The sequence below is a fragment of the Mercenaria mercenaria genome, chromosome 11 (genome assembly GCF_021730395.1).
Source record: "Mercenaria mercenaria strain notata chromosome 11, MADL_Memer_1, whole genome shotgun sequence".
NCBI classification, from domain to species: Eukaryota; Metazoa; Mollusca; class Bivalvia; order Venerida; family Veneridae; genus Mercenaria; species Mercenaria mercenaria.
In genome coordinates, this window is record NC_069371.1 from 49657072 (window position 1) to 49682578 (window position 25507).

Genomic DNA, 25507 nt, shown 5'->3' on the forward strand with positions numbered 1-25507 from the left:
AAATATGGTCTCTAGAGAGGTCACAAGGTTTTTCTATTATTTGACCTATTGACCTAGTTTTCAAAGGTACGTGACCCTGTTTTGAACTTTACCTAGATATCAAGGTGAACATTCTCACTAATTTTCATGAAGATCTCATGAAAAATATGGCCTCTAGAGAGGTCACAAGGTTTTTCTATTTTTATACCTACTGGCCTAGTTTTTGACCGCAAGTGACCCAGTTTCGAAACTTGACCTAGATATCATCAAGGTGAACATTCAGATCAATTTTCATGAAGATCCATTGAAAAATATGGCCTCTAGAGAGGTCAAAAGATTTTTCTAATTTTAGACCTACTGACCTACTTTTTGACCGCAGTTGACCCAGTTTCAAACCTGACCTAGATATCATCAAGATGAACATTCAGACCAACTTTCATACAGATCCCATGAAAAGTATGGCCTCTAGAGAGGTCACAAGGTTTTTTTATTATTTGACCTACTGACCTAGTTTTTTATGGCATGTGACCCAGTTTCAAACTTGACCTAGATATCATCAAGATGAACATTCTGACCAATTTTCATGAAGATCCATTCAAGGGTATGGCCTCTAGAGAGGTCACAAGGTTTTTCTATTTCAAGACCTACTGACCTAGTTTTTGATCGCAGTTGACCCAGTTTCAAACTTGACCTATATATCATCAAGATAAACATTCAGACCAACTTTCATACAGATCCCATGAAAAATATGGCCTCTAGAGAGGTCACAACGTTTTTTCATTATTTGACCTACTGACTTACTTTTTGATGGCACGTGACCCACTTTCGAACTTGACCTAGATATCATCAAGATGAACATTCTGACTAATTTTTATGGAGATCCATTCACAAGTATGGCCTCTAGAGAGGTCACAAGGTTTTTCTATTTTTAGACCTACTGACCTAGTTTTTGATGGCACATGACCCTGTTTCGAACTTGACCTAGATATCATCAAGATGAACATTCAGACCAACTTTCATATAGATCCCATGAAAAATATGGCCTTTAGAGAGGTCACAAGGTTTTTCTATTATTTGACCTACTGACCTAGTTTCTGACGGCACGTGACCCACTTTCGAACTTGACCTAGATATCATCAAGATGAACATTCAGACCAACTTTCATACAGATCCCATGAAAAATATGGCCTTTAGAGAGGTCACAAGGTTTTTCTATTATTTGACCTACTGACCTAGTTTTTGATGGCACGTGACCCACTTTCAAACTTGACCTAGATATCATCAAGGTGAACATTCTGACCAATTTTCATGAAGATCTCATGAAATATATGGCCTCTAGAGAGGTCACAAGGTTTTTCTATTTTTAGACCTACTGACCTAGTTTTTGACCGCACCTGACCCAGTTTCGAACTTGACCTAGATATCATCAAGATGAACATTCAGACCAACTTTCATACAGATCCCATGAAAAATATGGCCTTTAGAGAGGTCACAAGGTTTTTCTATTATTTGACCTACTGACCTAGTTTTTGATGGCACGTGACCCACTTTTGAACTTGACCTAGATATCATCAAGATGAACATTCAGACCAACATTCATACAGATCCCATGAAAAATATGGCCTCTAGAGAGGTCACAAGGTTTTTCTATTATTTGACCTACTGACCTAGTTTTTGAAGGCACGTGACCCACTTTCGAACTTGACCTAGATATCATCAAGGTGAACATTCTGACCAATTTTCATGAAGATCTCATGAAATATATGGCCTCTAGAGAGGTCACAAGGTTTTTCTATTTTTAGACCTACTGACCTAGTTTTTGACCGCACCTGACCCAGTTTCGAACTTGACCTAGATATCATCAAGATGAACATTCAGACCAACTTTCATACAGATCCCATGAAAAATATGGCCTTTAGAGAGGTCACAAGGTTTTTCTATTATTTGACCTACTGACCTAGCTTTTGATGGCACGTGACCCAGTTTCGAACTTGACCTAGATATCATCAAGGTGAACGTTCTGACCAATTTTCATGAAGATCTTGTGAAATATATGGCCTCTAGAGAGGTCACAAGGTTTTTCTATTTTTAGACCTACTGACCTAGTTTTTGATGGCACGTGACCCAGTTTGGAACTTGACCTAGATATCATCAAGGTGAACATTCTGACCAACTTTCATAAAGATCCCATGAAAAATGTGACCTCTAGAGCGGTCACAAGCAAAAGTTTAGGGACTGACGCACGCACGCACGCACGACAGACGACGGACACCGCGCGATCACAAAAGCTCACCTTGTCACTTTGTGACAGGTGAGCTAAAAATTCTTTGCTAAAGCTAAACAAATAACCCCATTGGGTGGGGTCAATTTGACCCTGGAGGTCATGATTTGAACAAATTTTGTAGAAGTCTACTAGGCAATGCTACATGTCAAATATCTAAGATCTAAGCCTTCTGGTTTATTTTTAGAAATTTTTTGAAGATTTTCCTATGTAAAATCAAGTGACCCCTGGGGTGTGGTCAATTTTAACCCCGGTGGTCATGGTTTGAACAAATTTTGTAGAGGTCCACTAGGCAATGCTACATATGAAATATCTAAGCTCTAGGCCTTCTGGTTTATCTTGAAGATTTTTCTATGTACAATCAAGTAACCCCATGAGGCGGGGTCAATTTGACCTCAGGTGTCATGATTTGAACAAATTTTGTAGAAGTCTACTAGGCAATGCTACATGTCAAATATCTAAGCTCTAGACCTTCTGGTTTATTTTTAGAAATTTTTTGAAGATTTTCCTATGTAAAATCAAGTGACCCCTGGGGCAAGGTCAATTTTAATCCCGGGGTCATGATTTGAACAATTTTAGTAGAGGTCCAATAGGCAATGCTACATGTCAAATATCTAAGCTCTAGGGCTTCTGGTTTTTGAGAAGAAGATTTTTTTAAGATTTTCCTATGTAAAATCAAGTGACCCCTGGGACGGGGTCAATTTTGACCCTGGGGTCATGATTTGAACACAAGGGTGCAGAATGTCACAATATACGCCCGTCACAGCAAATTTGTTTACACTAGCACCTGTATTTGCAAATGGAATTTTGATTTTCTAGTTGTTTACAATGTTGTTTTTTTTTAGAAATTATTGTAATTCTTTTATTTTTCTAAGTCCACAAAAACAAGAGCTGTCTCCATAGGATGACACATGCCCCCGATGGCACTTTGAATGAATAGTTATGGCCGATGTTAGAGTTTAGGACCTTTGACCTACGGAGCTGGGTCTTGCGCGCGACACGTCGTCTTACTGTGTCACACATTCATGCGTAGTTATTTTAAAATCCATGCATGAATGACAAAGATATGGACTGGATACGCCCATCAATGCACTATCATGAAAAATGACCTTAAATGTCTAAGTGTGACCTTGACCTTTGAGCTACGGACCTGGGTCTTGCGCACAACACGTCGTCTTACTGTGGTACACATTCATGCCAAGTTATTTGAAAATCCATCCACGGATGACAAAGATATGGACCGGACACGCCCATCAATGCACTATCCTTTAACGTCTAAGTGCGACCTTGACCTTTGAGCTACGGACCTGGGTCTTGCGCACGACACGTCGTCTTACTGTGGTACACATTCATGCCAAGTTATTTGAAAATCCATCCATCGATGACAAAGATATGGACCGGACACGCCCATCAATGCACTATACTTTAAAGTCTAAGTGTGACCTTGACTTTTGAGCTACGGACCTGGATCTTGCGCGCGACACGTCGTCTTACTGTGGTACAAATTCATGCCAAGTTATTTGAAAATCCATCCATCGATGACAAAGATATGGACCGGACACGCCCATCAATGCACTATCCTTTAATGTCTAAGTGTGACCTTGACCTTTGAGCTACGGACCTGGGTCTTGCGTGCGACACGTCGTCTTACTGTGGTACATATTCATGCCAAGTTATTTGAAAATCCATCCATCGATGACAAAGATATGGACCAGACACGAAAATTGCGGACAGACTGACAGACCGACAGACCGACAGACGGTTCAAAAACTATATGCCTCCCTTCGGGGGCATAAAAATCCTTACCAGGTAGAGATACCTTAAAATACACCCAAAATTTGAAAGTAACATCAATGTTGTACCACAGAAAAGTGGTCTTGGTTTTTCCCTACGGTCAATTATAAAAAAGTTACAATGTAAGTTATTTATAGTAACAACTAAGGGAAGTTAATCTTTAAAGAGAAAAAAAAAAAAAAAAAAAAAAAAATCGAAAAAAAAAAATTACAAGTCCACACAAAAATCCTTACCAGGTAGAGATAGCTCAAAATACACCTCAGAATTGGATGTAACATGCATGTTGTACTACAGAAAAGTGGTCTCGATTTTTCCCTACGACTTGTAATGAAAAAGTTACAATATAAGCTATTTATAGTAACAGCAAAGGGAAGTAATTCAAAAGAAGGGACCAGTGCATGACACTCCGTCTCATGATGGTGTACAATTGTGCCAAGTTACATCAAAATCCCTCCATGCATGAAGAAGAAATGCTCCGGACAAAGTCATTCTTGTATCTGACCTTTGACCTTTAAGTGTGACCTTGACCTTAGACCGAGGGACCTGGTTCTTGTGCATGACACTCCGTCTCATGCTTGTGAACATTTGTGCCAAGTTGTATCAAAATCCCTCAATGCATGAAGAAGAAATGCTCCGGACAAAGTTTTCATTCTTGTATCCTTTGACCTCTAAGTGTGACCTTGACCTTACCCCTAGGGACCTGGTTCTTGCGCATGACACTCCGTCTCATGATGGTGAACAATTTTGCCAAGCTACATCAAAGTCCTTTCATGCATGAAGAAGATAGGCTCCGGACAAAGTTTTCATTCTTGTATCCTTTGACCTCTAAGTGTGACCTTGACCTTAGACCTAGGAACCTGGTTCTTGCGCATGACACTCCCTCTCATTATGGTGAACAACTGTGCCAAGCTACATCAAAATCATTCCATGCATGAAGAAGATATGCTCCGGACAAAGTCATTCTTGAATTTTTCATTCTTGTATCCTTTGACCTCTAAGTGTGACCTTGACCTTAGACCTAGGGACCTAGTTTATGCGCATGACACTCCGTCTCATGATGATGAACAATTGTGCCAACTTTCATCAAAATCCCTCCATACATGAAGAAGATATGCTCCGGACAAAGTCATCCTTGAATTTGACCTTTGACCTGGCTCTTGCGCATGACACTCCATCTCATGATGGTGAACAACTGTGCCAAGTTTCATCAAAATCCCTCCATGCATGTAGAAGATATGCTCCGGACAAGGTCTGTGGACGCCAGCTGGCCGGCCGCCCGCCCATCCGCCCGCCAGGGGCGTTCCCATAATACGTCCCGTTTTTCAAACGGGCGTATAAAAATTGGTAGAGGTCCACTAGGCAATGCTTCACACCAAATATCTAAGCTCTAGGGCTTCTGGTTTTTGAGAAGAAGATTTTTAAAGTTTTTCCTTTTGGTTGCCATGGCAACCAGAATTCTGTATGGAATTCAATTCTTGGAATTTTTTTTAAAGAAGACCATCCAAGGAACAACCCTGTAAAGTTTCATCAAAATTGGCCTGTTGGTTTAGGAGGAGATGTTGTTTAAAGGAAAGTGTGGACGGACGGATGCCGGACGGTGAGCAATCACAATACCTCACCCTGAGCACTTTGTGCTCAGGTGAGCTAAAAATGCCAAGTAGAGTTATGGAACCTGAGCACTGCATGTCAGATCATGAGAGTGCACAAGTTCGTGAAGTTTCAATCCATTCCAATAAGTGGGTATTGAGATACCAGCTTACAAACAAAAACTTAACCAAATTGTGACATGGACACACGGATGAGTCCAATAGCTCTACCTATTCTCTGAATAATGGAGCTAAAAATATACAAAATTTTAAAATATTCACCAAACAAGATATCTGACTCGTATTTCATACCATTACCATGGAATAGATGATATCTGGTAATTTAAGCTAAAGAGTTACCTTACATGCTCAAGGCCAGCATTATGGTTAACACATTTTAAGGATAACCAAAATTATCTTCAATCATGAAGATAGCATTATATTACAGTGACAACACAATCGTGGTTTAAATTACTTTTAAGTTTTAACAAACTAAATTTTTAAAACTTTTCTCAGTTAAAAGGTCAGGTTAAAAGATGATGTTTTCTAGTAATGACATATCACAGAATCAGTTGTTAAACCACTATCTGAACTTTGCATGTAACCTATTGCCCACGCACATAAGCGTGAAAAGAAAGCATGCTGATCTATTAACTTCCCTAAAGAATCAAATCACATCATCTGATCGTTAAGATCACTATCTTAAATTATTTTGTTCATCTGATACATGTGTTAAAGACGTTTTTCCAAATTATTTCGGTTACAAAACTGTGGTCAGTAAACCTGGCCAGTGGCCAGTATTCTTTGGTTCCACACAAGTACTAACTTGTTTTACATGAGTAAGAACTTCCCCACGTGAATAAGTGGTGGAAAACAACTTCTGAAATTTTCTAGTCTCTGCGTCCCACTGCCACGGACAACACTGGACTCCAATTGTGACCGAACTTCATCACTGTTAGTATTAGGCTTGCCTTACAGGGCTAACCAGCCTAGTTAGCCCAAGATATTAACTCAGGGCTAACCGGCCTGGTTTGCCTAAGATATTAACTCAAAGGGCGACTAAGTGACAAGGTATAAGTGGTAAATATTGTAATGCGGAAATGTCTATAATTTCTGCAAATGGACAATATTCACAGAACTTGAGTCATGCACACACCAAAATAATTTGAGTACTTTACAATACCAAGCATCATCTCAACCTTACCTGTCTTCATCGAAGGCCTTGACAATTTCACAACCATCTGGCGGCTCCCGCACTATTTTGTTAGGTTTGGGACTTGCAGTTTTCTTTAAGCAAACATCAGGACTATCACTATCACCTGAAAGAAACATAATGTTCTATAAATAACCACAACTGTCAACTGAAAGAAACCGTATGTTCTAAAAATAACCAGCCTATTAATATTTCAAAATATTAGTTCTTGTCAAAATATTATGTGAAATATGTATAATCAATTAAATGTCAGGCACTTCAGAAAAATAAACAAAAGCTGTCTGTGACTGTGAGACAGTGCCATTGACTATTTGTAAACTTCTTAGCCAAACAAGGGCCATAACTTGGCAGAGAGTGAAGTAACAGATTTTTTTTATTGCAATTTACTACAAAATAAAATTTTATTATGACAATGACAACAACTTGTATGCAAAACTTCAAATAACGGCCTAAACCTGAATTACTTTCATTTGAGAGCTCTCTTAATTGGGTTTGTTTTATGAGAAGAATGTCTTGTGTGAAGTTTCGATCCAACATAATATAAAGTTGTTGCCGCGATACAACATGACAGTAAGTAGCATCCAATTTAGTTGAAAAAGTGCCATTATTTACCATTTCAGGAGGTCTGATGACTGGGAAGCTTCAAATTATATTTGATACTGTAGATACAGCATGGTAGTTTCATGCAAAATTTTACCCAAATATTTTAAGTCAAAAATGGGCCATTATCTAATTTAAATTCAACCAAGAATTGTTTTAATTAGGTTACTTTAGTTGCTTTGACGATTAGGAAGCCTTGTGTGGAATTTCAATCCAATACATGCAATGGATATTGAGATATGATCTTGCATGCAAAAATTTTACCAATGTGTGATGCCCATGTCAACAATGCCTGAGTGAACAGAATTAGCTCTCACTATTCACTGAATAGCCATGAAATGCTAAATTAACACACATTTTTCCTGCAACTTTATTTTAATGTTACCAACACCAGATAATGCTTTGAAGAAATTTTAGTGCTTATTATATATTAAATACCCTAAAAACAGTAAACTGTATAAAATCAGCTCTATTTTTTCTATCAACAAGCAAAACGTTTAACATTTTTGTTTTCATTATCACTTATATTTGAATCACAGCTTACTGATCAATATTTTTTGATAAAATGTATTATTAAAAGATAATGGAAACTTTTCCCAGGCTTTAACATTGCATTTCAGCATATTCTGCACGTTCCCTTGTAAAAAAAATATCGTCAATATTTAAAACAAAATGTTAAAACAAGAGCACCGCCTTGCGGGTGCTGACGCTCATCTGATTTTTTTGTTTAATAGAAATATTGTCCTACCCATGATTTTCTAAGTCTAAAAAGGGCCATCATTCTTGCAAAAAGCAGGATAGAGTTATGTTTCTTGATGTACAGTGTCCACTTATGATGGTGAAAAACTGTTGCAAGTTTTAAAGCAATAGCTTTGACAGTTTACGAGAAAAGTTGACTTAAACATAATACTCAACCAAGAAAATGATTTTCTAAGTCCAAAAGGGGCAATAATTATTGCAAAAAGCAGGATGGAGTTATGTTGCTTGCTGTACAGGGTCAGCTTATGATGGTGAACAAGTGTTGCAAGTTTCAAAGCAATAGCTTTGATAGTTTAAGAGAAAAAGTTGACCTAAACATAAAACTTAACCAAGAAATCTGATATTTTCTAAGTCCAAAAGGGGCCATAAATCTTGCAAAAAGCAGGACGGAGTTATGTTTCTTGCTATACAGGGTCAACTTATGATGGTGAACAAGTGTTGCAAGTTTTAAAGCAATAGCTTTGATAGTTTAGGATAAAAGCTGACCTAAACATAAAACTTAACCAAGAAAACTGATTTTCTAAGTCCAAAAGGGGCAATAAATCTTGCAAAAAGCAAGATGGAGTTATGTTTCTTGATATACAGGGTCTGCTTATGATGGTGAACAAGTATTCCAAGTTTCAAAGCAATAGCTTTGATAGTTTAGGAGAAAAGTTGACCTAAACATAAAACTTAACCAAGAAATCTGATATTTTCTAAGTACAAAAGGGGCCATAAATCTTGCAAAAAGCAAGATGGAGTTATGTTTCTTGCTATACAGGGTCAGCTTATGATGGTGAACAAGTATTCCAAGTTTCAAAGCAATAGCTTTGATAGTTTAGGAGAAAAGCTGACCTAAACATAAAACTTAACCAGGCAACGCCGACGCAGACACCGACGCCGACGCCGACAACCGCTCAAGTGATGACAATAACTAATCATTTTTTTTCAAAAAATCAGATGAGCTAATAATGAAATTTCAACTTTGATAGATTTTTCCATAACACTTAGTTCAGTTGCTTCAAACAAACAATACTGGTATTTCCAATTTTGACAATCCCTCATTTTCAGATGTCGAAATTATTCAATGTACGTTTTTAGAACTACATGATAAGATAATGTAAACACACAACCATGCATCTCAAGTTAACAAATATTATTCTTTTAGTTAAATAGTGGGCAATAAAATTCAATGTACAGCGAAAACAGAAAAATGCATTCTAAAATTAAAATGGAAATCCCAACAATTTTGCAAACCTGTATCTTTGTCTGATTTATCACGCGGCGTACTTCCTGAGGAATCATAGTTACTGGACGGTCTCGGAGAATTTTCCAAATTACCCGGCATAATTGGAATTGCTGGGCTAATGGAGTGTGGACGGCTTGCTGGACTAGCTGGGCTCCCGGAACTTCGGTCATCCAGGGTACCGGACGGTGTCTGGGTGTCGATGCTACGAGTACCACTGTTCCGGATTTCCGGTACAGGTGCCCTATGACCATCTGGTATATTATCTATTGACTAGAAAAAAAAAACAAGAAAAAAGCAGTTTAGTCTTCATGACATTGTATTCAATATTAGATAATATTACAAAAAGCAACTTCTTCCCTCCCCATTAAGACTTTCTACTTCCATTTTCCAAAAGAGAGCGCAGTCTTCATGCTCTCCTTCCACTCAAGGAATAAATAAATATGTTAACTGCTGACTACAGAATTCTGCAGAGCCTCTGATGAAGCAATGATATAGAACATTCAATTGAACACTTTCTTGGAAACAGCTAATCAGCGAGAAAATTATACAGTGTAACGTTAAAGGCAGAGTGGGAGTTTCATTGAAAAGGCTTAAAGTGTCCCAGTTTATTGCTGACAGTAAAAAAATCATTTCCCAACATACACTTCCGACGTATCTGCCTAAAATGTGTTTCACTATAGTTAATACTAATTTTGTTAAGCTTGGCTGTGAAGAACGCATGCAGTTTATGAAATTTGAGTCTTTCTGGACTCAAATTCCTTTTAAAGCCAGTACTGGTGTAGTATTATAAGAAGAGCAAACATGACCCCCATCTTCCTAACAAAAAAACCTGTGCTGTTTGAACTGAGAAGCCCCAACCCCATCCCCTGCCAACTGATTTACTAGTTGTGTGTACTTTAAGTTAATTGAGCCAATATATTGCCCGCTTCCATTTAACGGTATCATCCACAGCTGACATCAACTGACATACTCCCAAGCTGTTGTAATATGACACCAGTGTTACCTATAAGCCCATGACTTTCCTTTTCGTAATATCATCGGTGTATGCAAAAACAAGAGAGAGATTATTTTCTTTTCAAGTAAAGTTCAAATAACCATGTAGATAAAAATGCACCAATGCAGTCACAGCAATGTTAACTGCTACACTACCAGTGAAAAATAACTGAAATAACTTCAAACTAATTTGTAATTTCCTTTCATCTAAGTGTATAAGGATGTGTGTATTAAAGACTTATAATAAAACCCTTGTACGGCCATGAAATGTAGATTTAGATATCAAGCAAGTAGTGTTAGTGGAAATTCCAAGAGAATATGTTTTCGCTATGATTGGCTAGAACATTTAAGATGTGAAATAAAATCTTTCATTAAAATTTTTTATCTTCCATTTCAATGGATGAGTCATGGAAAATCCTCCAAAACTAGATTTCCCATTGGCTGCGAAACTGTTGATGAAATACAGTTTCTTTCAACGGCCAGAAAGAATTGTGCGATCCAACTGGTTCTCAAACTTAGCCAAGATATTATACCAATAAACATTGTGACTTTGTGACCATATTTGGTGAACAGTGGATAAGAACTGCTAAGTTACAGAATGGACAACTTTATTGGACAGCCTCCCCTGCAAGTGATCATATAATAACTAATGTTAATATTATTGTATTTACAATGTTCTATTTTCAATATCAGCATCCTTGACCTTGGTAACTGACAGCCTCAAAACAAGCCTTACCAGTTGAAAACTTTTCAATGCAAACAGAATACATGTAATCACAAACCATTATTTCACAAACAAACTATTGATTTTTGCAAAAAAAAAAAGGATTCCCAGAAATAAAAAACAAAATTTAATGTGTTTTGCAACTGCCAATTATTATAACAACAGTCATTCTGGTATTTTAGAGGCATCCATCACATTTAATAATCCCTCTACGATTACCTAAGCATTTACTATAATTGCAGAAGTTTGTCTCTCGTTTTATAATCATTTGGAATCCATCCAGCATAAAACTTGTGGTTCCCACGCTCGCGCTTGTTCGCGTGTATTCCATCATGCTGTTTAGCTGCTGTTTTAACTACTTCTGACTGAATTCATACCAGATAACTCATTATTTATCTACAGCACTAATCTCTTCCCAATACTTTTTTTTTTTTTAGAAAAACACTTGCTTCATTTCATAGCCTGTCATACAACTTAAGTTTTCCTCAATTCAGAACTTTTGCCAAAGAAAAACAAACTCTTTCATCAAAAGGGTATCCTGGAGTGAGCATATGGTACAGTTTATGGATTTTGCAAGTGCAAAAATGTCTCAAAAGTCACTGACTTCTAATATTTTGAAAAATATAAACACTAATCAGTCAGATCCAACAAGAATATTTAGCATGTCAAGTGCATTCAGGTCAGCCAACATCAACCATAAAAAATTTGTTGGTAGCCGTGCATAAAATGTGCTCGGAATATTATCGTTCTGTAACTAATGAAGCTGCTGCAAAATGCTGACTAGAGAAACTTCTTTTTTAGCTAGGCTTAAATGTTTAATGAGGGCAACACTTCCCCTCACTTTTCTCCAAAAGACAAATACTACCACCATGACCTGTACCTAAGAAATTTCAAAATCAGGAGAGGTCAATCAAAATATGCTATTTGTGTCACTGCTACCTTGACCTCAGTCCCAGTGACCTCCAAGTCTACAGGGGTCATCTATTGCCCATGAGCAATGCGCCTGCCAACTTTGACAATCATAAGTCAATTCATTCTCAAGGCATCGAGTGGAAAAGGTTTTGTACTAACAGTCACTGTGACCTTGAACTTTAATTGCTCACTTCTAATAGTCTACTCCTTCTTAACTTGAAAGTAAGATAAAATATGCTTACCCTCTCTATCTCCTCCTCTGTTCCTGAGATGGTCAGCTGCATCATCTTCTCTATCTCCTGAAATATGTGAGATAAATTGATAACTAAATTAATGATACAGTACTGACAACTTGATTCTTCTCTATCTCCTAAAATATATGCGACAGCATTGGTAACTGAATTCTTCTTTATCTCCTAAAATATATGCGACAGTATTGGTAACTTGATTCTTCTCTATCTCCTAAAACAGAACTTGATTTTTTCCCTATCTCCTGAAATATATGAGATAAACTGTTAATTTCATTCTTCCCTATCTCCTGAAAAAATTGCGACAGCACTGATAACTTTATGTCACCTTATTTTTCTTTTTCAAAAATAAATATGATGGCAATGTCAACCTTAATTCGTCTTCTCTATCTCCGGAATAAATGAGATAGCAATGATAACTTCTCTATCTCCTGAATAAATGAGATAGCAATGATAACTTCTCTATCTCCTGAATAAATGAGATAGCAATGATAACCTTACATCACCTTCTTTATCTCCTGAAATAAATGTGATAGAAACCTTAGCCTGCTAGCAGTGAGTGGTTTTACCTTTGTTACCAGTACAGACCAAGATCAGTCTGCATGATCATGGTCTGCACTGTTCGCTATTCAGTCAGTAATTTTTCAGCAAACACCCCTTTGAATAAGTGGTACTGCCCAAATTGAATGATGTATCACTCTATTTTGGAAATTTAGCAGACTTAATGTTATTTCTTGAGCATCTATAGTTTATATGGGTATAATGCTGGCAAATCCATTCATTGCACTAGCTATTATTAATTCTTGGATGATTTCCCTTCAAGATTGCAAATTCGAATAACAGAATACTCCCACGCTCATTTCATTTATTCTTGTCCCTGTCAGCTTCGTGAGGAGATATTGTCAAGTCTTCAAATCCTGGCATTAAATATACATAGGACAACTTCTTTTGGTGCAATATTAACGCTGCTTTATTTGGTGAATTTTCTGTCATTTCACAGACACCCAGAAACCTGTCAATATCTGGATTTTACTATCCATTAGCATGTGTTGCTCAAGACTGTCACAAATTCATCATGTACAGTCTTAATTCTGATATATATTCATTCAGTTAGGCCCACAAACTGAAATAAAATGTGCTGTCTGGTCAGGATCCAGGCTGTTCACTTTCAAAGCCTACTGAAATTAGAGAAACTGTTAGCGAACAGCATGGATCCTGACCAGACTGCGTGGTGCCATATTCTCCATGAAAACGCTAAAAAAATTTGGTTGTTAAATCAACACACCACACCCCCACTCAAACCCCATGCCTCGAATTTATTTGCACAACTTAAGCAGAGTTCACTTTTCAAAATTTATAATTACCTTAAGAAAATTACTATCATACTTGTGGTTCGTTACATAATTATACATATTCAAATGATATCGTACACGACTGATTTTCTCGGAACTAAATTACAGATCTATTTTCATACTTTATTTATTAATCATTGACAAATATGCTATTAACGAAATTAAACTTATTATTATGGATATTGGTTGTGACTATTCACCGTAAAGTATTAATTGTCTGAAACTGATCAACTCATTATTCTGGTATTTCATTAATAAATTTTTTAATGATTGACGTACGTCTATGATAGACATCATATTATTAATATATATTTGTTCAATCATAAACTTTTAAAGGACTATGTGCAGGAACATACCGACTATCACGTACATTATGACAGTAATGCACAAAATCACCTCCTCGGTACAAGAAGTGGATATATGCATTAACCTTTAGCCTGTTGGCGGAAAGCGATTTTGCCTTTGTGAACAACGTAGACCAAGATCAGACTGCACATCCGTGGTTGCTAATCATGTTCTGCACTGGTTTTTCTTTTCAGTGACAGTAAATTTTCAGTGAATAACCCTTTTAAATAATGTTGCCAAAATTGTCTTTTCTGACCATTGTCGATCATGGCCAAATCTTATCTCACCATGGTTCACCATGGCCGACTGAGGTCCTGACCATGTTTTCACCATGGTATTTGATGGCTGACCATGTTAGTTCATTGTCAACCATCAAAAACCGTGGTGACCATGGTCAACATTCATCTGGGTCAGTAAATTTTCAGTGAATAATCTTCTAAATAATATTGCCAAAATTGAATAATGGACAAGTCTATTTCAGAGATTTAGTAAGGTCAAGATTGACAGGGCAAAGGTGATAATACACTATAGAACATGATTTCCTAAGCCCATTGGTCTTATCCATGCAGCAGGATTGCTTTTTCTTTTTAACTAAAAGGACACAAGTTTTTTTGATGACAGGCGACAACTATTTAAAACAGGATGATATTATACTTCTTTTTATAATTTTGGTACTAAGTTAAAACTGAGGGTCACAAAATCAAAACGCAAGAGTAGTGTGCTACAAACAAACAAGCTTAATTTCACCTTATATTAATAATTAAGACATCATTGTTTCAAGCGCCAAGTCCCATAATACCTTTGTTGGTTAAACGTGGCTGCATCGATATATATCGTCTTCAACATTAAAAAGAGAATTTTATCAAAATAGTGGAAAGTCTTATTTAATTCAAAGTTAGTAATTACCTCCCAGATTTATCAAATTTAAAGCAAATTCATTCGAGTTACAAAATTTTGCCTATTATCTTTACAGAACAGAACTAGAACTGTCACAGGAGTGACTCATACCCCCACCATACGGTCTTGTCACAGACGAATGGCAACCATTAGAAATCTTAAAAATACTTTGGAGTACTTCATCCTGGGCTTCCACATATAAGTAATACTAGTATAATACTAGTATAGTAATACTAGTAAATATATTAAATCTCTAATATTAGAGATACACTAAAAGTGAATTTAAAAAAGTGTCTTACCGACCCATGTTACCACAGAAAAATGTTTTTACTTTTTACATAGGACTTATAATAAAAAAGTTAGAAAAATACCTAAAATACTGAAAATCTAAAAATAGGATTTCTAAAAATAGACTAATTCCTGGAATTTAAGGGGAAGAAACTCAGTACAAAAGTTAAAAAAAGGTTACTTCCCTTTGGCTCTAAGCCAATCAGAATGAGATATAGTGAAAATACATCAAAATTAACCTTAAATTCAAGGTAAAAGGGGACACAATTCAAGAAAAATTAGTGTCAGAGTTATGCACCTTGTGTCACATGATGTGGGTGATGAGGTGGAACATCTATTTTAAGTCTGAATCAAATCCATTCAGTAGTAACTGAGATATAGTGAAAATACATCAAAATTAACCTTAAATTCTAAGTAAAAAGGGACATAATTCATGAAAAATTGGTGTCAGAGTTATGCACCTTGTGTCACATGATGTGGGTGATGAGGTGGAACATCTATTTTAAGTTTGAATCAAATCCATTTTGTAATAATTGAGATATAGTGAAAATACATCAAAATCAACCTTAAATTTAAAGTAAAAGGGGACATAATTCATAAAAAAATTATGTCAGAGTTAAGCACCTTATGTCACATCATCTGGGTGATGAGGTGGAACAACTATTTTAAGTTTGAATCAAATCCATTTAGTAATAACTGAGATATAGTGAAAATACAACAAAATTAACCTTAAATTCTAAGTAAAAGGGGACATAATTCATGAAAACTTGGTGTCAGAGTTATGCACCTTGTGTCACATGATGTGGGCACATGATGTGGGTGATGAGGTGGAACATCTATTTTAAGTTTGAATCAAATCCATTCAGTAGTAACTGAGATATAGTGAAAATACATCAAAATCAACCTTAAATTCTAAGTAAAAGGGGCATAATTCATAAAAAAATGGTGTTAGAGTTATGCACCTTGTGTCACATGATGTGGGTGATGAGGTGGAACATCTATTTTAAGTTTGAATCAAATCCATTTAGTAATAACTGAGATATAGTGAAAATACAACAAAATTAACCTTAAATTCTAAGTAAAAGGGGACATAATTCATGAAAACTTGGTGTCAAGAGTTATGCACCTTGTATCACATGATGTGGGTGATAAGGTGGAACATGTATTTTAAGTTTGAATCAAATCCATTTGGTAATAACTAAGATAATAGATTTCGGGACGCGACGGGACGGGACGGGACGCGACAAAACTGACTCCTATATACCCCCCTCAAACATGTTTGGTGGGGGTATAATGATGCTTTATCTTTAAAACATAAAATCAAAAGCAGTATCAAACTTGAAGCAATTTGAAAATTCCCGTTATATGAAATATTAAACATTGAAGAAGTCAGCAGAAAATCATTTGCATCATCAACCCAGATTTATTCCATGACGTACATGAAATGATAATGGTCTTTAAAATAAGTGATAGGGCCTTGAAGAGATAAACTGTGATATGGTATTAACAAATGAAAACAGCATTGATTTTACCTTTGTCTCTGAGGAAAGTGCTCCATTTTCAAACCACAATTTACTGATATTCTTGGAACTTAATACAAGCAAAATTGAGCGTTTCATATTGTGCATTTTAGCATTCAGGTTTCCGCAGATAGCAGACAAGGTTTAGGTCTGGTGAAGTGAAAATTAAATCATCTTAATAAGTGCTTCTGCCTTTACCATCAGTGTAGATCATGATCCGCCTGCACAAATGTGCCTGGTTTTGCAGATAATCTGTGGTTTCAGCAAGAAGTACACATCTCTGCCTAAAAATATGCATTGAAGTACAATTTGAATTTTTTCCTTAACCTTTACCCTGCTAATTTCTAAAATGGACTAATCCTTCCTTCAGTTTGATAGGTGAACTAAAAATGCATGTTCATTAGGTGTTCCAGTAAAAGATTAATAAGTAGAGATGGTACCTAAGTTTTTCAAATCATAGGTTTGAAGTTAAAAAGCTTTGAAATGAAGATAAATGTCCATATATTTCTCAAAAACAGAAATATAGACAATATTTTAACCAGAAGTGCGGAGTTATGAGCATTTAATATTTTCATGTTAACGAAAATTTTGTGATCAAGGAAATGTAACTCTTCTTAAACATGGAGAGCATAAACATCAAAGGGACATAATATAGTCAATATTTTCTAATTGGGTGCATTTGATTTAACATTCAACTTTGATCTGTATTGCTAAATACTGATCCATGATACTGTGTGCTAAAAAATTAGAACACCTGGAACAGTCTATTAACAGCAAAATTATGCTTTAGCAGAATCTAAATAGTTAAGCTCTAACTGGGACTCGAACCCAGGACCTCTCACACCTAAGGCAGACACTCTACCACTTCCCTATAACTGCAGTAGCTAATAGCTATGCAGTTTAATTGCTGGATTACATTGCGTGAACTGGAACAATAATCGGTGAACTCCGGATTATCGGCGTATTCGCTTTGTTACCTAACGGCAATTTTTGTGTAAAGAAAAAATATAATCTAATGCTGCCAACGTCATAATTGGTCGAATCTGCCCAAATTTCTCTGACGTGTTGTTCAGAGTATGAACTTATTAACTGGTAGTACCAGTGAAATATTACTTACACTGAATCTTTTATATTTGCCCTTTTTGCAGCTGCTGTCGAACGGCAAAGACGGTGAGTTTTGTCCAAATATAAGTAATTATTTTACCAGTTTTGAGAGGATTTCAATTGATAGGAAATTACAGTTACAAACTAAATACCTTTCTGCAAAACATGGAGTCAATAGCATTCACTGTCAGTCAGTATTATGACTAAGATCGACTGTCATTCATTCATTTCAAAGTTTCATAGACAGAGTCCGTTGTTTACATTTTTATCGTAACCGGTGCACTTGTAAAAATCACTTTAGTCTGAAAAATCAAAGTATGCGAAGAGCTATGGTACGGTCTCTATAATAAGGATAAAACTGAACAGTTATTAATTTCCTACCTTACAGTTCAAGAGGTAGGTCAACGCACTTGACTGATGCATTGAGACAAAACCAATTAGGCTGTCAAAGGATTGATTCATGCAGCAGTTTCATGGGGATTACAGTAAATCTTCATTATCAGGGAATGATAACATGTCAATTAGACCATCTCATCAATCAGGTGACTGCAACTTCTGGACCATTGTTTTCTATGATGGAAACTGTTTATTTCAACAGTTTTGCAGTGTCAGGTGAGAGACAAGGATTTTAAAATCTATTCATGATGACAAGCCACTGTAACTTTAACAAGGTGAAGGATGAAGTGAACATATTATAACCTTAAGCCCTGCTAAATTTCTAAAATGTACCGGTCCATCATTCAATTTGGGCAATATCATTCACCATTTGAAGGAATGTTCACTGTAAATGGGCAGACTGTGATCTGACTGCATGGACGTGCAGGCTGATCTTCATTGGCACCGGTGGCAAAGGCAAAATCACTTGCTCCCAGCAGGCTAAAGTTTAATTATAATGCAAACTGTTTGGTCAATCAAGTCACCTTGTTAATTTTCATTTTCTTTAGTCTAATTATTTCGTTCAAACAAAAGATGCTGTATCTGCATATACAGTCGAATACCGTTACCTCGATATTCAAGGGACTGTAAAAATTGCATCGACGTATCCGAAGTTCGACGTAACGATATCGACTGTCTGGGACTACTTTGTACCTGTGTCGGACGTCTATATTGTCAGTATATCCAATGCATTTTTCAGAGGGTTTGAAAGGAAAAAAAATAATATAAAACGTAAATGCGATCTTAATTTCATTTACAATTAAAACACATCTTGATTAAATACATACATACAACTTTTTAATTTTTCAAAATATACATTTAAACATTATCATTTTTGTTCCTTCCCTAAACAAGTCAGAATGCAGCGGTAACGTTCCTAGTTGAGTAATCATTTTGACTGTGATTCAATAATGAAAATTTGCCAGTAATATACACATACTGTTACTCAATCCTAAATGGCAGAATTTTACTCCGTCAAACAGAAATTATTTCATCAAAACAGTTCTTATATTTGCAGGGTTTTTTTTCGGCCGTTTTTATAGCCGTTAATGGGCTATATTCCCAATGCTAAAAAGTATGTTTTTTTCCCAAAATGAGTGCAAAAATTCCCAATCTACATTCTGAAAAAAATTTCATCAAAATTGCACAAACATTGACCAAATTATGGACAATTTTGTAATGGCAGTATGTTAAAGAGGTTGTACAATGTGAAACAAGTGTATGAGAAAGTGCTTAAACACATTTTTACTATATACTATGGGACTAAATATTTCCCAATTCGGAACATTTACGTCAAAATTCCCAATTTTTGGGGTATAGGCTATGTTCCCAAAACAGCAAGAAAAAACCCTGATTTGAAAACAGCTTTCCTGCTTGCACGGTGTTTTATAACGCTTATTATTGGGAATTAAATGCAAACTTCCTGACATTTAAGTTGGATTAAAGATTAAATAACAAACAAAACAAACACACAAACTAACTTGAATATGATTAATACATCGCCGGACAACAATAGGTTGATTTTCACACCTTACAAACAGCATGGATATTTTTTGACAAGCTGTGATATCGACGAAACCAGGTGTAAAAACAGTACAGGTATGTTGACGGGACTGAAAAATCTCATCGAGCTAAACAAAATATCGAGCTAATCATATCGAGGTAATGATAAATAATTACATTAAGATAAATAGGGAAAAATCGGGACCGACGCAAACACATCGTACTAACCGGAGTATCGAGCTAACCGATATCGAGGTAACGATATTCAACTGTAACCACTTATCTGCAATATGGTTAAATGCATTGACATACAGTTCTGTGCCGAGATGACAAAATACGATTTTTTTAAAAAAGTGTTTGGACAAAGCCAAATTTTCTATGGGTTATCTATGAACAAAGTCCTATTGCCTTCCAGAAGTAACTGAGAAGCTGGCAAGAATCCCAGAGACCAACGGTTTGATGAGCACCAGAATAGGTTCCGATTGGGTCTTTTTCTGTTTTATAGTGTCACTGTGTGAGCTTCAAATGTTTGTTTTTTTTTTGTTTTTGTTTTGTTTTTTTTAGTAAAATTTTAATGAGTTAATTTATTTTACTTCTGAAATCAGACTTTGAAAAATGAAGGTAATGAACAAATTTCCTGTACATATCTGCATTAGCTGTAATACAATTTGAAATATCAGTGACAGCAAACAAACAATGCACTTTGTGCAACAATTTTAACGACTGCTCGCAGCTCTGACCTCTACACTTCCTGTCCTCTATGTTACTGTCAGCATGCAGAAATAAATGATTCCTTTCAATTTAAACATGAAAGTCTGAACTTAAGAGATTTAATGAATATATCAAGGACCCTGTGCCTTTGGTCATGTTTATATAAATGCGTTTCCTGCCCATTGATATTTTATCTTACAATGCATAATAAATCCTGCATAAAAAACAGTACTGTTTTTGTTTACTTTGTTTATTTTAACTTTTACCCTCCTAAAATTTCTAAAATGAACTCGTCCATATCATCCAATCTGAGCAGTACCATTTATTATTCAAGGTGTTTGCTGAAAATTTACTGACTGAACAGCGAACAGTGCAGACCTGATGATCAGCCTGAATGGATGCGCAGGCTGATCTTGGTCTGCACTGGTCACAAAAGGCAAAATCACTTGCTGCCAGCAGGCTAAAGGTTAAAAGCTAAAAAGCTCATGTGTATCACTTTGGAAGTCTATACCTCCTTTGGGGAAAAAACTTGGTTTTTGTTGGCTTTGAACGGAATGGTATTTTCATTTTTACATCTGTATTTCAGTGCTTTATGGAAGTCAGTTTACTTTATCATACTAGCTGTAACAGGATTCCATACCAGAATAAACCTTTCCCCTCATGTAAATGACAACTTCCCCACAGGTGGAGGAAAGATAAATGTCTTCTGTTAATCATCACGCAGAATATATGACTCGCCCTGGATTCGAACCTGGACCTAGTGACTGTGTGTCTCAGTACTATTAGTCCATACAAGGTCTAAAATCAAATGTTATTCAAACTAACTCAGACTTTGCCTGAACAGACTTTGCAAAAGATTTTCACAACTTCTGGTGCATAAAGCAATTTTCTTTGTTTCCAAAGTTTTAGCAGAATACCTCATGAATCAGAGCCGGGTTTTTGTTTTTTCAAACATGATTAATTTTGCAGAACATCTGCAAGAAGAAAGAGAGCATCATCATACCATACTCTTTCTAAAACACACACCAGAACATATACACAGAAATTCTGCATAAATTCCTTTACAAAACAGGGTTCATTTAATTGTATAGATTATTATTAGATCTCCGTATGCTGATATTGTACTGTTCCATTTTGCACTTGTTTCAGCCTAGGCATCTATTTTGAAAGATGCTCCATGGGATCTGACACATTTTGGGAATAACGGACACCTCAAATCTTGAAATCTAAACTTTTGCAGAACATTAATGCTGCATTTCATTGTCATTTTTCAACAATATAACATTTATGTATAACTATAGCTGCTTCTGTATGCTGGATTTTGTTCACGATTTAAATGGCTGTATTACGCATCAATTAAATTGTAATGCAAATATGTTTTAAAAAGTTTTTTTTTTCTCAAGAAGTGTATAAAACTGTATTAAACACACTAAGCATTTCGGGGCTGAAATGGCAATCTGAAATCTGCAACATGTTTTTATACATTTAGACTTCACAAGATAACATTTGAAGTATTCTTTACCAAAAAAAGTTTCTCTATCATAGAAGGTTATCGATTTATCCTTTGAAAGATATCTGAGGTCAAAACAACAAAAGCCTTACTAACAAGAGCTGTCTCCATGGGATGACAAATGCCCCCGATGGCACTTCGAATGAATAGTTATGGCCGATGTTAGAGTTTAGGACCTTTGACCTACGGAGCTGGGTCTTGCGCGCGACACGTCGTCTTACTGTGTCACACATTCATGCATAGTTATTTTAAAATCCATGCATGAATGACAAAGATATGGACCGGACACGCCCATCAATGCACTGTCATGAAAAATGACCTTTGACGTCTAAGTGTGACCTTGACCTTTGAGCTACGGACATGAGTCTTGCGCGAGACATGTCGTCTTACTGTGGTACACATTCATGCAAAGTTATTTGAAAATCCATCCATCGATGACAAAGATATGGACCGGACACGCCCATCAATGCACTATCCTTTAACGTCTAAGTGTGACCTTGACCTTTGAGCTATGGACCTGGGTCCTGCGCGCAACACGTTGTCTTACTGTGGTACACATTCAGGCCAATTTATTTGAAAATCCATCCATCGATGACAAAGATATGGACCGGACACGCCCATCAATGCACTATCCTTTAACGTCTAAGTGTGACCTTGACCTTTGAGCTACGGACCTGGGTCTTGCATGTGACACGTCGTCTTACTGTGGTACACATTTATGCCAAGTTATTTGAAAATCCATCCATCGATGACAAAGATATGGAACGGACACGCCCATCAATGCACTATCCTTTAATGTCTAAGTATGACCTTGACCTTTGAGCTACGGACCTGGGTCTTGCGCGCAACACGTCGTCTTACTGTGGTACACATTTATGCCAAGTTATTTGAAAATCCATCCATCCATGACAAAGATTAGACCGGACACGCCCATCAATACACTATCCTTTAATGTCTAAGTGTGACCTTGACCTTTGAGCTACGTACCTGGGTCTTGCGCGGGACACGTCGTCTTACTGTGGTACACATTCATGCCAAGTATTTGAAAATCCATCATTCGATGACAAAGATATGGACCGGACACGAAAATTGCGGACAGACCGACAGACTGACAGACCGACAGACCAACAGACAGACGGTTCAAAAACTATATGCCTCCCTTTGGGGGCATAAAAACTGACTGGTTATTGAAATAGTTACGGTAATTTAAATGCTGATGTTTTTTTGTTCTTCTTCACTCTTGAAGTCCTTGAATTCATTAATTTCTTCAATAAAGTCTGGGCCTCAACACTAGAAGCTACAATATAGCTCATTTCCGGAACAATTTATGTTGATGAATAATTTTCACCTTAAATAATCAAATTAAGATAATCCTGCTGCAAGTGATTATGGGTCTGTGGGGGTAGATAATGTAATTTCCTGTTTAAAGTGTGCACAAACATAATACAATGTAATGGATGTGATTTAAAATTCTGTTTGTAATTAAATATCTATTCTTCTAAAAATATTTAAAGGTTTATTACATGCTAAAGGGTTTATTTTTCTCAGAAAGTATCATATACCCCTGAATACATGCACCAAAACATTTGCATAAGAGAAGTGTATAATAACAGAAATGAATACAAAAACAAATATTTTTATTGTTTTATAAGGGTTCGGTGTGAACTTTACTTCTTCCTCTATAATACAACTCAACAAATTAACCTGTCCTAACATTTAGTTAAAACAACTTTATCAGAACTAAACTTTGTATAATCTGAAGACTGGTTTCTTGGACACAATGATTTAACATCAAAACCTATAAAAGAGTACTTAGTATATAACAAATTTATCAGAACTAAACTTTGTTTCCATTATAATTTGATCAATAGGGGTCATCTACTTTGCATGTCCAATCATCCTATGGAAGTTTCAACATTCTGGGACAAGTGGTTCTCAAGTTATTGATCAAAAATGGTTTTCAATGTTCAGGCACCTGTGACCTTGACCCAGAGTTTGACACTTACTTATATGAAAAGGGTGCACAAAGAAATCTCTACTTTTTAAATCTATGTGTCCTCCTCAGGTTTTGGGATCCCTCTTAATATGATATATAAAAAAAACACAACAAATGTCAAAACAAGTTGAGAATTCTCATTTCAAGTTTATATCACGAAGACGCCTTTACATGCAGTGCAGCATGCAATCTGTAGGCATCTGTTAACTCCTGATTTCTTTATTCAGGACGACCTGGATATACATACATATTTTAACAGTTTATTAGCAAAATATCTTACAATATTTTTAATCAGTTATTTATCTTTATTTTTATTTACCGTTGACCGTGAAAAATAGGTATCCATGCCTTTGATGCAGTGACCTCAAAAAAATGTATGGGTCATCTACTCTGTAAGTCCTATCACCCTATTAAGTTTGAAGGTTCTGGGTCAAATGGTTCTTAAGTTACAGATCAGAAATAGATTTCCATGTTCTGGTCCCTGTGACCTTGACCTTAAACAGAGTGACCCTAAAATCAATAGGGGTCATCTACTCTGCAAGTCTTATCATCCCAGGAAGTTTAAACATTCTAGGTTATGTGGTTCTCAAGTTATTGATTGGATGGTTTCCATGTTCTGGCCCCTGTGACCTTTTACTTTAACAGAGTGACCCCAAAAATCAATAGGGGTCATCTACTCTGCATGTCTAATCATCCTATGAAGTTTCAACATACTGGGTCAAGTGGTTCTCAAGTTATTGAATGGAAATGGTTTTACATGTTCAGGCCCTTGTGACCCTGACCACTGATGGAGTGATCCCAAAAACTATAGGGTCCTTCTACTCCATAAGCCCAGGCCTACCACCCTATGAAGTTTGAAGGTTCTAGGTTAAATGGTTCTCCAGTTATTGATCGGAAATGAAGTGTGATGGTTGGATGGACTGCCTGGCGGAGTCAGACAGGGTTAAACAATATATCTCCTCCAAGTGTGGGGTGAGGGGGGAGACATAATTATTCTGCTCAATATCCTCATTCACTAAAAAGTGTCAATGGTGAAGAACATTATGCAAAAATTACAGAATGTATATTAGGAAGTAAAGTTTACAGACTATGTGATATCAAAAACCCAAACAAACAATATCATTGAACAGGAGGATTAAATGTCTTATGAAGGCAATAAAACATTATATACGGTTGAAATTTATTGCTTTTCAAAGTGGATTTATTGCTTTTCAACGTGGAAAATGATTATATATAATTCATATCCAACATAAAAAACTTTATTCTAAAAAAAAAAAAAAAATGTTGTTTTCCCTTCTTGTAAATGATCAGACAAAAAAAACAATTTGAGGTTTCAATACACAAAATTAATATACATGAATGTTTGGTTAAAAAGCACTAAAATTTTAGGAGACTTCATGATGATTTATTTTCTCCATTTAGACTGGTAACCATACCATCTGATAGCCTAAATCTCTTCACAAACACCAGTTTATCAATTGGAACAGCTGTAAAACGTGGATTTAACAGATAGGGTCATGTACCCTATC

The 25507-nt window shown here is 36.2% G+C and overlaps 1 protein-coding gene across 1 annotated transcript in view; it reads right to left on the reverse strand.

Moving 5' to 3' along the window:
* Positions 1–25507, reverse strand: part of LOC123530964 (glucocorticoid-induced transcript 1 protein-like) — a 59817-nt gene that overhangs the window by 11310 nt on the left and 23000 nt on the right. Inside the window, exons 5-7 of the mRNA XM_053517410.1 lie at positions 12312–12368; positions 9449–9710; positions 6845–6959 (exon numbers count right to left, since the gene is read on the reverse strand). Of these exons, the coding sequence (XP_053373385.1) occupies positions 6845–6959; positions 9449–9710; positions 12312–12368 (434 nt within the window). The remainder of the gene's footprint in view (positions 1–6844; positions 6960–9448; positions 9711–12311; positions 12369–25507) is intronic.